The sequence below is a fragment of the Perognathus longimembris genome, chromosome 7, assembly GCF_023159225.1.
Source record: "Perognathus longimembris pacificus isolate PPM17 chromosome 7, ASM2315922v1, whole genome shotgun sequence".
NCBI classification, from domain to species: domain Eukaryota; kingdom Metazoa; phylum Chordata; class Mammalia; order Rodentia; family Heteromyidae; genus Perognathus; species Perognathus longimembris.
The window spans coordinates 69898840-69913897 of NC_063167.1; the positions used below are offsets into that span (position 1 = coordinate 69898840).

Genomic DNA, 15058 nt, shown 5'->3' on the forward strand with positions numbered 1-15058 from the left:
TCCCAGCTTCTCAGGCAGCTCAATTTGGAGAATCCTAGTTTGAGGCCAGTATAGGTAAAAAGCTAATGAGACTCCAAGTCACTCAATCAGCTAAGCCATGGTGAGACACCCCTGTGACCCAAGGCTCTGAGAGGCAAATGTAGGAAGATGAAGGGCCAAGACCAGCCCTGGGTAAAAGTGTGAGATACTGTCTGAAAAATAACCTAAAAGAAAAAAGGGAATCTGGCTTAAATTAAAAAAAAAAAATCACTGGGTGCTGGTGGCTCACACCTATAATCCTAGCTACTCAGGAGGCTAAGCTGTCCTGTCTGAGGATTGCAGTTCAAAGCCAGCCCAGGTAGGAAAATCCATGAGACTTTTTATCTCCAATTAACTAGCAGAAAGCTGGAAGTGGAGTTGTGGTTCAAGTGGTAGAGTACCAGCCTGTGTTCAAGCCCCAGTATTGGCACAAAAAAAGAAAGAATGAAAGAAAATCTGTTTTTGGAATAATGCAAGAGTGATTCCATCATTCACTACTAAAAATAGTGCTGGGGGGCTGGGGATATGGCCTAGTGGCAAGAGTGCTTGCCTCGTATACATGAGGCCCTGGGTTCGATTCCCCAGCACCACATATACAGAAAACGGCCAGAAGTGGTGCTGTGGCTCAAGTGGCAGAGTGCTAGCCTTGAGCAAAAAGAAGCCAGGGACAGTGCTCAGGCCCTGAGTCCAAGGCCCAGGACTGGCAAAAAAAAAATAAATAAATAAAATAAAAATAGTGCTGGCTAGAACACAGAAATCAAAGGGGCATGATCTCCTTGATATATGACTGTTAAGGTGTGGGGAGGGGGAGATAGTAAAGACCAGGTCTGCGAAACCAAAAACTTCTTGTCAAATGGTATATCTCACAGGTGTAGGTCAGCGACCCTACATTATGTATCCAAAACCAAACAACTACTCAACATATAAAGGTCAAAATTAGACCTCTCAGTGGATCACAGTAGCTCAAAAGCTATGTATGTACGTTCATATAAGACTATTGTTGACATATTGTCTACTGTCAACATTACATTTAAAGCCCTAGGTGAATTTTCTTTGGAGTAGGCCACGTGGCTACTGTATATGTTCTTGGTACACTGTGTATATATATATATATATATATATATATATATATATATATATATATATATATATATATATGTCTACCTGACCTAGGGAAGGGAAAGAAAAACAGTGTGTAGGATATCACAAGAAATGTACACACTGCCCTACTATGTAACTGTACCCCTTGTGCACAGCACCTTGTCAAAAATTTTTGTTTAGGGCTGGGGATATAGCCTAGTGGCAAGAGTGCCTGCCTCGGATACCCGAGGCCCTAGGTTCGATTCCCCAGCACCACATATACAGAAAACGGCCAGTAGCGGCGCTGTGGCTCAAGTGGCAGAGTGCTAGCCTTGAGCAAAAAAGAAGCCAGGGACAGTGCTCAGGCCCTGAGTCCAAGGCCCAGGACTGGCCAAAAAAAAAAAAAAAAAAAAAAAAAAAATTTTTGTTTAATTAATAAATAAATTATAAAAAAAAAAGTGCTGGGTGCCAGTTGTTCCCACTTGTAATCCTAGCTACTCAGGAGGCTGAGCTCTGAGGATTGTCATTCGACCTTAGCCTGGGCAGGAAAGTCCATGAGACTTAAACTGCCAACAAAAAAAGCTGGAAGTGGTGCTGTGGCTCAAGTAGTAGAGTGCTAGCCTTGAGCAAAAGAAGCTCAGGGCCAGAACCCAGGCCCTGAGTTCAAGCCACAGTCCTGGCAAGAAAAAAAAGTTACAATATTCAGTAACAATTCTACCACTACCACTAAGAGCAGTAGAATTGTTCTTTCCCTCAGTTGCTGCTCTAAGCCTCTCAAAGACACCATTCAGTGCCTCTTACCTCTTCGATGGGCAGGTCCTGGAGCTGATGTAAGGAGCAAGACAGAATTCCAATAAGGAAGGGTGTAGGGGAGCACACGATGTCGATCATGGAGGCTGGCAGGACCGGGATGTAGGTGTGCTGCCAGGTGAAGGGGTACAGGGTAGCCACCACTGCATGGCCACATTTTGACAAGGTGCTAGCCAGAGAAAAGGTGAGGGCTGTCACATACACAGCAACGCACAGAGGCATCTCAGATGGTACCTAAACAGTCCCAAATGGATGCTGGCCAGTGTTCACACATTAACAGCCCAGGGAAAATGCACTAACTTTTAGCATTTTATTTAAACATTTAACTTACTTGTTTAATTTAAATCCAGTATTTCTCCATAACTTATCATGTTAAAAAGTACTGTCATAGAAAAGCAGTATTAGGTTATTATTATTTTTGCTGGTTCTGGGTCTTGAACTCTAGGCACTGTCTCTGAGTTCTTTTGCTGAAAGCTAGTGCTCTACCACTTGAGCCACAGTGCTGCTTCTGACTTATTCTGTGGTTAATTGGTGATAAGAGTCTCATGAGGGCTGGGAATGTGGCCTAGTAGTAGAGTGCTTGCCTAGCATACATGAATCCCTGGGTTCAATTATTTAGTACCACATATACAGAAAAGGCCAGAAGTGGAGCTGTGACTCAACTGGTAGAGTGCTAGCCTTGAACAAAAAGAAGCCAGGGACAGGGGCTGAGAATATGGCCTAGTGGTAAAGTGCCCGCTTCGTATACTTGAAGCCCTGGGTTCGATTCCTCAGCACCACATATATAGAAAAAACCAGAAGTGGCGCTGTGGCTCAGGTGATAGAGTGCTAGCCTTGAGCAAAAAGAAGCCAGGGACAGTCCTCAGGCCCTGAGTTCAAGCCCCAGGACTGGCAAAAAAAAAAAAAAAGTCTCATGGATTTTCCTGTCTGTGCTGGCTTTGATCCACAAACCTGAGATTTCAGCCTTCTGAGTAGCTAGGATCATAGGCGTGAGCCACTGGCACCCAGCAATTTTTCTTTAAGGATTGGGGTCTTGAGAGCCAGAAGTGGTAATGTACAGCTACACCAGGGGCAGGAAGACTGTAGTCCAAGACCAGCTTAAGTAAAAAGCTTAAGACCTGTCTGAAAAATAACTCAAGACATAAAAGGGCTATGGCTAGGGCTCAAGTGGACAAGTGCAAGCCTATATGTGTGAATGAAGTTCAAATCTCAGTACTACCAAAAAGGGAGACAGAGTCTTACTATGTTGCTCAGGTTGGCCTTCAACTCATGCTCAAGTGGCGCTCCTGCCTCAGCTTCCCAAGTAGCTTGGACTACAGATATGAACCACTGTACCTAACTAGCAATATGATTTTTTCTGTGCCATCCTGGGGTTGAACTCAGAGTCTAGGTGCTTGTCTCTGAGCTTCTGTGGATCAAAGTTGGAGCTCTACCACTTTGAGCCACAACATCATTTCTGGCTTTTTGGTGGTTTATTGGAGATAAGTGTCTCATGGACTTTCTTGCCCAGGCTGGCTTCAAATCACAATCCTCAGATCTCAGCCTCCTAAGTAGCTAGGATTACAGGTATGAGCCATAGGCTTTTGATTTCACTTATTTCTCACCTCAGGCTGTTGGCAACGAAGATTACTCTCCGCTCCAGAAGGAGAGAGGCACAGACTCGGATAAGATGACACACACTCAGGCACTTAAAAAGGCATTCAAAATCCACATGTTCCAGTCGTGAATCTAATGGTCGGCAGAGCTCAATAGACTGAAATACAAGCAGCTGAATCAGGAGTACTAGAGTTGGAAAAGCGCCCCTAATGATATCACCAATGGGCTTGCTTAGTCTTCTACTAGTTACGTTAAAAAACAAAGTCTGCTACGCTGTGACAAAACCACTCCATCACCCCACAACCCCACAAGCTCACTCGTTCCTGGTGAAATCATTCCTGATAGTGTTATGGTGACTGTAATTTACCCCATAGAAATAGTCACTGCAGAGTGAAGCCTTTGGGTTGAGGTTCAGATTAACTGGCTGTTTCTTCAGTGCCTTATGGGCCTAGAAACGTTAATTGTGGCTTATAGAAGGAGTGCCATTCCACCTGGGGAACTGGAGACTGTGGAGCGAAGGCTGGACAGGGTGTAAGTAGTGCGCTGACTCACCCCATCTCCAGCCCCAGGCAGGTAGCTCTTAACTGTGATGGTGCGTCCAGGGGCTGGGAAAGGAGCTTCCATGACACTTCGCATGAATGGGTAAACGAGTGCTGGAGACCGTTCTCTTCTCTTCTCTACTTCATCCAGGATCTGCTCACACAGAACAGGGGATTTGATTATGGACTCAGTAACAGAAGAGTCATGACAGCAGCTGCCAGGTTAGGAGCTCACACAGGAAAATAACTACAATGGATGCAGACAGAGAGAGCTTCTGCAACCCCTGAGAGATCATTAAAGCATCAAATCATTTGGGGTGTCTTTGTGCCCCCAAGAAAAGCTAGTAACCCGAATCAACTTGTTTTTCAAGGAGAAAGGGGCAAAGAAAGTGACAATGATGGTAAAACCATGCAATTCAGGATCTAGGAAAGACATGAGCTCTATATTCTCTTCACTGGGATTGGGCTTGGTTCCTAAAAACAAATGGGGAAACTTTCTAAAGTACCTTGCATGTTAAAGAGCTATTCAGGAGGCTGAGATCTGAGAATCTTGGTTCAAAGCCAGCCTGGGCTGACTTTGTCCATAAACTCTTTTTTATTTATGTATGTATGTACTTATTTTGCCAGTCCTGGGGCTTGAACTCAGGGCCAGAGCACTGTCCCTAAGCTTCTTTTGCTCAAGCATAGCACTCTACCACTTACGCCACAGTCTCACTTCTGGCCTTTCCTGTTTATGTAGTACTGAGGAATCAAACCCAGGGCTTCACACATGCTAGGTGAGCACTCTACCACTAAGCCACATTCCCAGTCCCTACAAACACATTTGAACTTTCACAATGATAGGCATCATCAGTCTAATCTACAAAGTTTAATAACTCTACAAACATTAACACTTTCCCAGCCCAGTCCATTAGTTCTTGGTTGGTTTTTTTTTTAACTGTATTTTTTTTTTGTCTTTTCTTTTTGTCTTTTGGTACTGGGGATCAAACCCAGGATGTTGCACTTGCTAGGCAAGTGTTTTGCCACTGTGCTACATCCCAGCACAGTCCATTAGTTCTTATCTCCAGTGTATCACTTTATCCTTGAATACAAAAGCTCAGTACTCAGGCCCTGAGTTCAAGCCCCAAGATTGGCAAAACAAACAAACAAAAACACTATGTCATCCAACACTGTCCACAACACATTAAAGACTATGCCACTTAACACTGCCGTGGAGTCCTTACCACTAAATAGTTCTCAGAGCTCAGAAGAGCATCCATCCTGTTCTCAGACCATCTCCACTCACCTTTGAAAACAGATTGAAGCAGCCTAGGCGACTAACCATGCAGTACACCTCAGGGAGTCGCTTTCCTTTGCCTTCTGGCTAGAAGAAAAAAAAAATCAAGCACATAAATGTTTACTAATTTGGCCCATAAAGGCTCTCTTACATTGAGAGATGGTAGCTCATACCTATAATCTTAACTACTAAGAGGCTGAGATCTGAGCATCAAGGTTCAAAGCCAGTTGGAACAGAAATGTTCATGAGAATCTTATCTCCAATTAACCAAGAAAAAGTCAGAAGTGTAGGTGTGGCTGGTGTGGTGTGGTGGTAGAGTGACAGCTGTGAGTGAACAAGCCAAGTAAGAACTCAAGGTTCTGACTCCAAGCTCCATTACAGACTGAGGGAAGGAAAGAAAGGAGAGAGGAGGGGAATCATTTAGCTTTTTTTTTTTTTTCAGATGGAGGTCTTGCTACATTGTTAAGCTTGGCTTCAGACTTCTGAACTCAACACTGAAGGACAGGAAGTGCTGAATGACAGTATGATGTACTCCAGGTCTGGTGGCAGCACCTAAACATGAGTTGGTTGGTGAGTGGCTCAGAACTTCCTCAATGGCTCAATGCACTCCATTCTTTAAGTGGACACTATCAGTGAGCCACTGTGTCATACTTACACTCTTTATTACTAGCAAGTACAATTTTTTAAAAAGAAACAAAAAGACTGAGTGCCAGTAGCTCATGACTATAATACTAGTTAGCTTCTCAAGAGGCTGAGGTCTGAGGATCAAGGCCAGTAGCAACCCAGGTAGACAAATCCAAGAGACTCTTATCTACAGTTACCCACAGAAGTGGAGTGTGGCTCAAGTGGTAGGGCACCAGCATTAAGTGAAAAGGAAAACAAGAGCACCAGGCCCGACTTCAAGCCCCAGTACTGGCACAGAATGAATGAATACAAATAAATCACATCAGTTTTATTTTGGATTACTTGCTAGCTAACTGCATTTTGCTCTTGATATATAAAAGTAACAAAGCTTATTTTTTCTAATTTACTTTATTGTTGTTTTAGAGGTGACATACAGTAGGGTTACTTTCACATACATCAGGTAATAAGTTCATTTCCTTTCGCATAGTATCATCTGTTCCCTTATTCCCTCCCCTTCCTCCCTCCCATCTCCTCCCAGGAGTTGCACAGTTCCCATTCATCAGTGCCCAGTGCGGCCAGTGTGCTCCACTGCTGCATTCTCACCCTTTTTCCTGATTCTGTGACCTCCCCACAACACGTGTATATAAAGAATATAGTCAGCAGAAAAAGAAAAACAAATTAAGAAAAATTTTCTTTGTTTCCATCTCTTTGGTGTTTGTTTCAGTATGTATATTATTTTATATACCTATGAAGAGGTATTTGGCTTATCACACCTTTGTAACAAAGCTTCTTTAATATGCTCATCTAGAGGAAATGTTTCTGAATTTCCCCTCTGACTGTTATCCTTCCTTGACCAATACAGTCTGGTACTTACCAAGAGCTTTTTACAGTAACCAAACCACCGGCTTCCATCTTCACCAGTCAAGACAAAGGAGAATGTCTCACTGGAAAGGAAAAATATACTTAGTTAACTATGAGGGCCAAACACTACTTAAAGCATTCTTCACAGAACAAATAATAAAAATATTAGTGTATTCTGGTCACCAGGCTCACATTTGTAATACCAGCAACTTAACAGGCTGAGGATCCAAGGACTGTGGTTTGAAGCCAGCCCAAGCAAGGCAGTCCACAAGACAGACCACCAGAAAACCAGAAGTAGAGCTATGGCTCAAAGTAGTAGAAAGCTAGCCTTGAGCAAAAAACCCATGGACAGCACCCAGGCCCCAATTCAAGCCCCATGACCACCACCAACAACAAAGAAGAAGATATTAAAATGTCAAGTCATGGATGTCCAGGCCTGTGGACACCTTGCCTTGTGAACACAGATATGGGTTAGGCTGTAGGTACTGTTGCTTCCTGTTTCTTGTTTATACTATTATCCTTATATTTATACTTTGTACTTATTTAGCTATTAATCAATATGGTTTCCTTTTCTTAAATATCCAATTGAATTAAACATACAAGTTTTGGGGTTTTTTTTTGCTGGGATTTCACTATGCTATTTTTCCCTTTCAAATTCTACTTAAGTTCTTGCATATAAAACAGTGACAAAAAGGTTTATATTTCTGTGTGTGTGTGTGTGTGTGTGTGTGTGTGTGTGTGTGTGTGTGTGTGTGTGTGTACCAGTTCTGAGGCTTGAACTCAGGGCCTGAGCACGGTTCCCAAGCTCTTTTGCTCAAGGCTAGCACTCTGCCACTTGAGCCACAGCTCCACTTCCAGCTTTTTGGTGGTTAACTGGAAATTAAAACTCTCATGGACTTTCCTGCCCAGGTTGACTTTGAACTTCAAACATCAGATCACAGCCTCCTGAGTAGTTAGGATTATAGATGTGAGCCCTTGGAGCCTGGTTTATTAATGAGTTTCCCCCCTAAATGTCTTTGAGCCTTCTTTGTAAACTATGCATGCCTTTGCCCATGTTTTTAATGAGTTGTTACTTTTCCTGTTGCTTTTCATGTATTAAGAATATACAGGGGCTGGGGATATAGCCTAGTGGCAAGAGTGCCTGCCTCGGATACACGAGGCCCTAGGTTCGATTCCCCAGCACCACATATACAGAAAACGGCCAGAAGCGGCGCTGTGGCTCAAGTGGCAGAGTGCTAGCCTTGAGCGGGAAGAAGGCAGGGACAGTGCTCAGGCCCTGAGTCCAAGGCCCAGGACTGGCCAAAAAAAAAAAAGAATATACAAGGAAGTGGCACTTTGGCTCAAGTGGTAGGGCACTAGCCTTGAGTATGAAGCATCTCAGGGACAGTGCCCAGGCCCTGAGTTCAAGCCCCATGACTGGCAAAAAAAAACCCCACAACAACAATATACAAGCTGGGCACCAGTAGCTCATGCCCATAATCCTAGATACTCAGGAGGCTGAGATCTGAGGATTGTGGTTCCAAGCTAGGAAAGTCCAAGAGATGCTTATCTCCAATTAACCACCAGAAAACCAGAAGTGGATCTGTGTCTCAAAGTGGTAGAATGCTAGCCTTGAGCAAAAAAGCCCAGGCCTTGAGCTCAAGTTCCATGACCAACAAAACAATAACAACAAAATGAGCATAAACTTGCTGGATACTGGCAGGAGAGCACTAGGCTTGGATAAAAAAGCTCAGGGACAGCACATAGGTCCTAAGTTCAAGCCCCAGTACTAACACACACACACACACACACACACACACACACACACACACACACACACACGGTCTCTTTCTCTCTCTCACTAATATTCAAAACCTCCAAATTTGAATAAACCTCCATTTTTGAATAGTTGAAAATAAATATTGGAAAGACAATGACAAAATATTTACAGTGATTGCCCCAGAGTAATTTCCAGTGAATTCTAATTTCTGCCTTTTATTTATTCTTCTGCATTTTCTAAATGTTCTAAATGAACATGCATAACCTAGTGTGGAAAACTGCCTATAAAGCACCAGGATGATACAAAAAAAGCTGCTTATGTGGTTAACATCACCATCTTGCTTTGGGCTGTGAGATGCTTCACTTAACCAGACAGTACCTGGCTGTGGGGTATTTGTTTTTTAAAATTTCAGATGGGGTCTCACTATGTTGTTCAAGGGGGCCTCAAAACTCCTGGGCTTAAGTGATCCTTTGGTCTCAGCCTTCCAAGTACCCCAGACTACAGGCCTGAACCACCACATCTAACTCAGTTTCAAATAAAGCTGGACTCAGAGCTGATGGTGGTTTACTAATTTTAAATGGCAATTGCCTCTAGAGACCTGCTGCCCTTCTCTATCCCCACACCTCCCAAACTGGAGCCTCCCTGTACCTGAGGCCAGGCTGTGCCTTCCAGCAACTGGAAGGAGAGGCCAGGCAGGGGGTTCTCTGCTGTGGGTTCTCTGTTTCTAGGTCATCCACAGGCCCCAAATCAAGGGATTTTCCCTTTTAGTCCATTTTGGGCCATTTCTTGTTTGTTTGTTTGTTTGTTTGTTTGTTTGTTTGCCAGTCCTGGGCCTTGGACTCAGGGCCTGAGCACTGTCCCTGGCTTCTTTTTGCTTAAGGCTAGCACTCTGCCACTTGAGCCACAGCGCCATTTCTGGCTGTTTTCTGTATATGTGGTGCTGGGGAATCGAACCCAGGGCTTCATGTATTAGAGGCAAGCTCTCTTGCCACTAGGCCATATCCCCAGCCCTGGGCCATTTCTTATTACATGTAAAGTGGAACTACTTTTTCCTGCAATCCTGGCAAATTGAAGTGACTCTTAACTTTGCTTTCTCTCTAACACTGAATTTACTCTGTGTGTTTTCTTTTCTGAGCCCTGCATAGGAAATATTCTAATTCTGTTTCTTCCTTTCCTCTAGGAAACCTTCATTCACCAGTGTTTGTGTGGCTTTACTTCTGGCTCAATTTTCTTTTTTTCTTTTTTTTTTTTGCCAGTCCTGGGCCTTGGACTCAGGGCCTGAGTACTGTCCCTGGCTTCTCTTTGCTCAAGGCTAGCACTCTGCCACTTGTGCCACAGCGCAACCTCTGGCCATTTTCTATATATGTGGTGCTGGGGAATCGAACCCAGGGCTTCATGTATACGAGTCAAGCACTCTTGCCACTAGGCCATATTCCCAGCCCCCTGGCTCAATTTTCAAAGTCTTTGATTTTATTTTTGCAGTTCCAATATTAGACATCAAAAGGCATGGTCCTCTCACCTCTTGAGTTCTGAGGTTGGCATCCAGTCCTTTGAATCAGGAAAACAAAATTTTGGAATAACTTTGAGCCTCTCTTCAGTGTCTTTGGATTGCTTATAGCCATGGTCACCCTGAAAAATATAACATCATAGGTGACATTATTGTATGAAAGTGGAGAAGAGAAATAAAAACAACCCAGGCTTGGGAAAACAGAACAAGAAGGTGAAGATGCTTTGAGAACATTAAGTATAAGGAATTCTATTTTTATACAGAAAGGGTTTCTGTGGAAACCCTATAACCTACTGTCCTAGTGTTTCTTCTCTATAGAGGCAGGATCTACTTTAGAATTCACTTCTGAGTGAAATCACAATATTTTTATGAATCACAGAACATTAAAACCCTTTGTATACCACTGATATTACAGTCAGTCTAAAACATTCTCTGATCAATAATCAAAGATGCTTTGAAAATGAAGGTGACTGTTACTTTAAAAAGATACTATTTTTAGAATTTACCCCATATAAAACCATTCCCCCTAGCATATAATTTTTGCTACCTAACTACTGGTTTGCAACTTGCTATATACAGTTTTTAGCATTGAAGACTTTTGTAAAAGTGTGTTTTGTACTTTACTAGACAGTGTAAATTTAGTAAAGACAAAAGTCATATAGAAATTAGTATGATCTGCCAGGCAACCCAAGCAATTCAAGAGACTAAGATCTGAGGAACACAGTTCCAAACCAGACAGGGCTGAGAAGCCCATGACTCTCTGATCTCCAATTTAATCAGCAAAAAAGCCATCAGTGGAGGGATAGTTCAAGTGCTATGTGCCAGCCTTAAGCAAAAAAGTGAGAACATGAGGCCCTGAGTCCAAGCCCCAGTATTGGGACCACAAAAAAAAAAAAAAAAAAAAGCAAGACAAGGGAACTAGGAAATACCAAACCCATCCCAGGAAGGGCAGCAGAAGGTGAGACCTTAGCACAAACCCAACTGGGCCATCAGATTCAATTAAAAAACAACACACATCCAAAGATACAACCATTAAGCATTTCAAGATGGCAACTTCAGAGCACCAAGCCCTACAGGCAGGGCTGCCAAGCCGAGAGCCTCACGTGATTGCACTGGCCATGCAGTCTCCTTTTCCCTTAGCTTCTGTCACTTAGCAATGTCATTTAGGAAGTCCTGGTCTTTCCAGTATCTCCAGAGAGACAGAAAGACACACTAGCATGTAAATTTGAGGTGTGTGTATTGCTACAGACTGAATGAAGTATACTTTCACTCTCTGAAATCTGACTTTCTCTCCTGGTGGTACTGAGGTTTGAACTCAAGGCCTAGTACTTGCTAGGTGGGTGTTCCCCCACTTGAAGCTGTACCTCCAGCCCTTTGTGCTTTGGTTATTTTATTTATTTATTTATTTATTTTTGCCAATCCTGGGCCTTGGACACAGGGCCTGAGCACTGTCCCTGGCTTCTTCCTGCTCAAGGCTAGCACTCTACCACTTGAGCCACAGCACCCCCTCTGGCCATTTTCTGTATATGTGGTGCTGGGGAATCGAACTGAGAGCTTCATGTGTAGGAGGCAAGCACTCTTGCCACTAGGCCATACTCCCAGCCCTGCTTTGGTTACTTTTAATATACACCATTGTCTTTTGCCCGGGCCAGCCTGGACCTGGATCCTATTGTTCTTCCTGCCATAGCTAGGATGACGTATGTATCACCATGCCCAACTTTTTCTGTATGAGATGAGATCTCATATTTTTGCCTGTATGAGCCACTGTACCCAGATGGACAGATGTTTGGGAAAGGCAGATAGAGAAAAATCAAATGATAGTGTCACTGTCACTAACAATATGATGGTGCACACCTCTAAGTCCCAGCACTTAGAGGCTGAGGCAAGAGGATCACCAATTTGAGGCCAGCCTTGGTTACCCAGCAAGACTCTGTCCCAAAAGAAAAAAAAATACAGCTACCATTATCGAATGCATTTGTATCTCATTAAATCCTCACTAATAAGAAATAACATTAGGGCTGGGAATATGGCCTAGTGGCAAGAATGCTTGCCTCCTATACATGAAGCCCTGGGTTCAATTCCTCAGTACCACATACATAGAAAATGGCCAGAAGAGGTGCTGTGTCTTAAGTGGCAGAATGCTAGCCTTGAGCAAAAAGAAGCCAGGGACAGTGCTCAGGCCCTGAGTCCAAGCCCCAGGACTGGCCAAAAAAAAAAAATCATTATGTATAGTTTGCTATATGCCAGACATTGCTCTAAATGCTTATTTAATCTGTACCTTAAGACAGGTGCTGGGGCTGGGGATATGGCCTAGTGGCAAGAGTGCTTGCCTCTTATACATGAGGCCCTGGGTTAAATTCCCCAGCACCACATATACAGAAAATGGCCAGAAGTGGCGCTGTGGCTCAAGTGGCAGAGTGCTAGCCTTGAGCAAAAAGAAGCCAGGGACAGTGCTCAGGCCCTGAGTCCAAGCCACAGGAGTGGCCAAAAAAAAAAAAAAAAAAAAAGACAGTTGCTGGTGGCTCATATCTGTAATTCTAGCCACTCAGGAGGCTGAGATCTGAGGATCTCAGTTCAAAGCCAACCCAGGCAGTAAAGTCTCTGAGCCTCTTATCGCCAATTAACCATCAGAAAACCAGAAGTGGGGGCTGGGAATGTGGCTTAGCAGTAGAGTGCTTGCCTAGTATGCATGAAATTCTGGGTTCCATTCCCCTGCACCACATAAACAGAAAAAGTGCTAGCCTTGGGCAAAAAGGAAGCCAGGAACAGTGCTCAGGCCCTGAGTTCAAGCCTTAGGACTGGAAAAAAAATACAAAACAAAAAAACAGAAGTAGAGCTGTGGATCAAAGTGGTAGAGCACTAGCCTTGAGCAAAAGAGCTCAGAGACAGTGCCCAGGCCCTGAGTTCAAGCCTCACAACTGACAAAAGAAATCAACAAAGCTACCTCATGTTCAGAAGTGGAAAATGTGCAGGGATTGCTCAAAACCCATGCTATATACTGCATTCCCCCACACTCATCTTCCTCTTGTTAAGGATGAGGAAATGGAAGCTTTATAATGTACTGAAGAGTATTTAATGGTAAAGTCAAAAATAAAAACCTGCCTTGGCAGATGTATTTGTTCTCCTTGTGGCCTGTCTACCTCTGGCTCACACCTTACCTGAGGAGTCATCAAGTCAATCACCAAATCCACAGCAAGCATCATATTGGTGAGAGCTGGCTGAGATAACTACTCGGAAGAGGAAAGAGCACACGAAGCCCAAGAGCCTGCCAGCGCCTCTGAGCCTCCAGGCGCCTACCTTGTTGGGGAACTGCTGGATGACCTGGGGCACATAGCTGGCTCCTGAGGGCTGCCAGTGCAGAGACACCACCACAAACAACTCAAATAGCTGTTGCTCCTGCAGTTCGATAAGGTCCCGCTCCAGGGTCTGGTAGTGAGGGTTCCTCTTGGCTGAGTGCTGCAGCTGTGTCACGCGCTTATGGCGACCTGTGGTGAAACCATAGGGCCAGTCTCCCCCTGTACCACTCTCTGCTCCTACCAGACCCCGAGGTCACCTCACCCACAGGACCCATCTTCAGTGTCACTGCCAAATCAGTGGAGACCTCCCCACCAACATTCCCATCTGTCTCTACCCATGGCTGGGGGCAAGACAAACATTTAATGTCCTGACCATCATGTGTTTATGTCCAATGCAGACTCATGACACCCTTCTTCTGTGGTAGTACACCAGGACATATATAAAACATCTGGAAAAAACCACTTGACTGACAAGAGATGCCAATGATGGAAGTGTTGTGAAACCAGGAGGAAGAGGTTGTGCTAAAAGCCTAAGTATAGACAGAGACTAAGCTGATCAAATGAGACCCATAGTTAGCTTACAATGGCCTCCCTCCTCTTCCTGGCACATATTTCTAATGATAGATATGTGTTTATATCATAAAGGTGCCAAATTCAAGAGGGAAAGGGCAGGGGGTGAGCTCAGTGGTAGAGTGCTTGTTTAGCATGTTCAAGGTCCTGGGCTTAATTCCAAGAAAGGAGAAATGCAGTGGAGGAGGAGGAAGAGGAAGATGAAGAAGAGAAAGAAGAAGAAAAGAAGGGAAAAAGCTGGGTGCCAGTGGCTCACGCCTCTAATCCTAGCTATTCAGGAGGATGGTTGAGATCTGAGAGTCATGGTTCAAAGCCAGCTCAGGTAGTAAAGTCCTTGAGACTCTTACCTTAAATTCACTATCAAAAGTGGCATGGTGGCTCAAAGAATGTTAGCCTTGAGCGAGAAAGCTCAGAGACAGCACCCAAGCCCTGAGTTAAAGCTCCCTGACAAACCAAAGGAAAAGAAGGAAAAAGGTGCCCATTAACAGATTACTCCTCAATAGAAATCTGAGTGATTTAGATCTCACTGGAGAGCCCAAGCTGGTCTCTGAATCCCTAAACCTAGGATTTTAGGCAGAGGCCACTGTGCCCAGCAGAAACAACACAATCGTTACCACATTACTTTCTCTTCTCATTTATCTCCAAATGCTGAACAATGTGAGATAGTCTTCACTAGAGGAAATGGTTAGCAACAGAGGATATAGTCTAGGTGTAGCCAAGATTTGCTTATATTTCATAATGAGCCACTGACTGGTGGACTCATCCTCTGACTGTTCTTTTCTTTTTGTGATATCATTCATTCAACCCAAAAAGAAGTCACACTAAAGATCAAAATATTTAGAACTCTCAAAAAAAGAATACAACTAGGGCTCAGTGCTATGGCTCACCCTGTAATCCTAGCTACTCAGGAAGTTGAGATCTGAGGATCAGTTTGAAGTCAGCCTGAACAGAGAAATCCAAGAGACTCTTATCAATTAAACAGCAAAAAAAGTCATAAATGCAAGTATGTCTGCAGTGGTAGAGCACCAGCACTGAGTGAAAAAGCTGAGCTAGAGTATAAGGTTCTGAGTTCAAGCCCAACTACCAACACACACACACACACACACACACACACACACACGC

The 15058-nt window shown here is 43.9% G+C and overlaps 1 protein-coding gene across 1 annotated transcript in view; it reads right to left on the reverse strand.

Moving 5' to 3' along the window:
* Dennd2c (DENN domain containing 2C) overlaps window positions 1-15058 on the reverse strand; it is a 57345-nt gene that overhangs the window by 5505 nt on the left and 36782 nt on the right. The window contains exons 8-14 of the mRNA XM_048351829.1: window positions 13368-13555; window positions 10083-10192; window positions 6818-6887; window positions 5329-5406; window positions 4057-4197; window positions 3513-3661; window positions 1900-2077 (exon numbers count right to left, since the gene is read on the reverse strand). Of these exons, the coding sequence (XP_048207786.1) occupies window positions 1900-2077; window positions 3513-3661; window positions 4057-4197; window positions 5329-5406; window positions 6818-6887; window positions 10083-10192; window positions 13368-13555 (914 nt within the window). The remainder of the gene's footprint in view (window positions 1-1899; window positions 2078-3512; window positions 3662-4056; window positions 4198-5328; window positions 5407-6817; window positions 6888-10082; window positions 10193-13367; window positions 13556-15058) is intronic.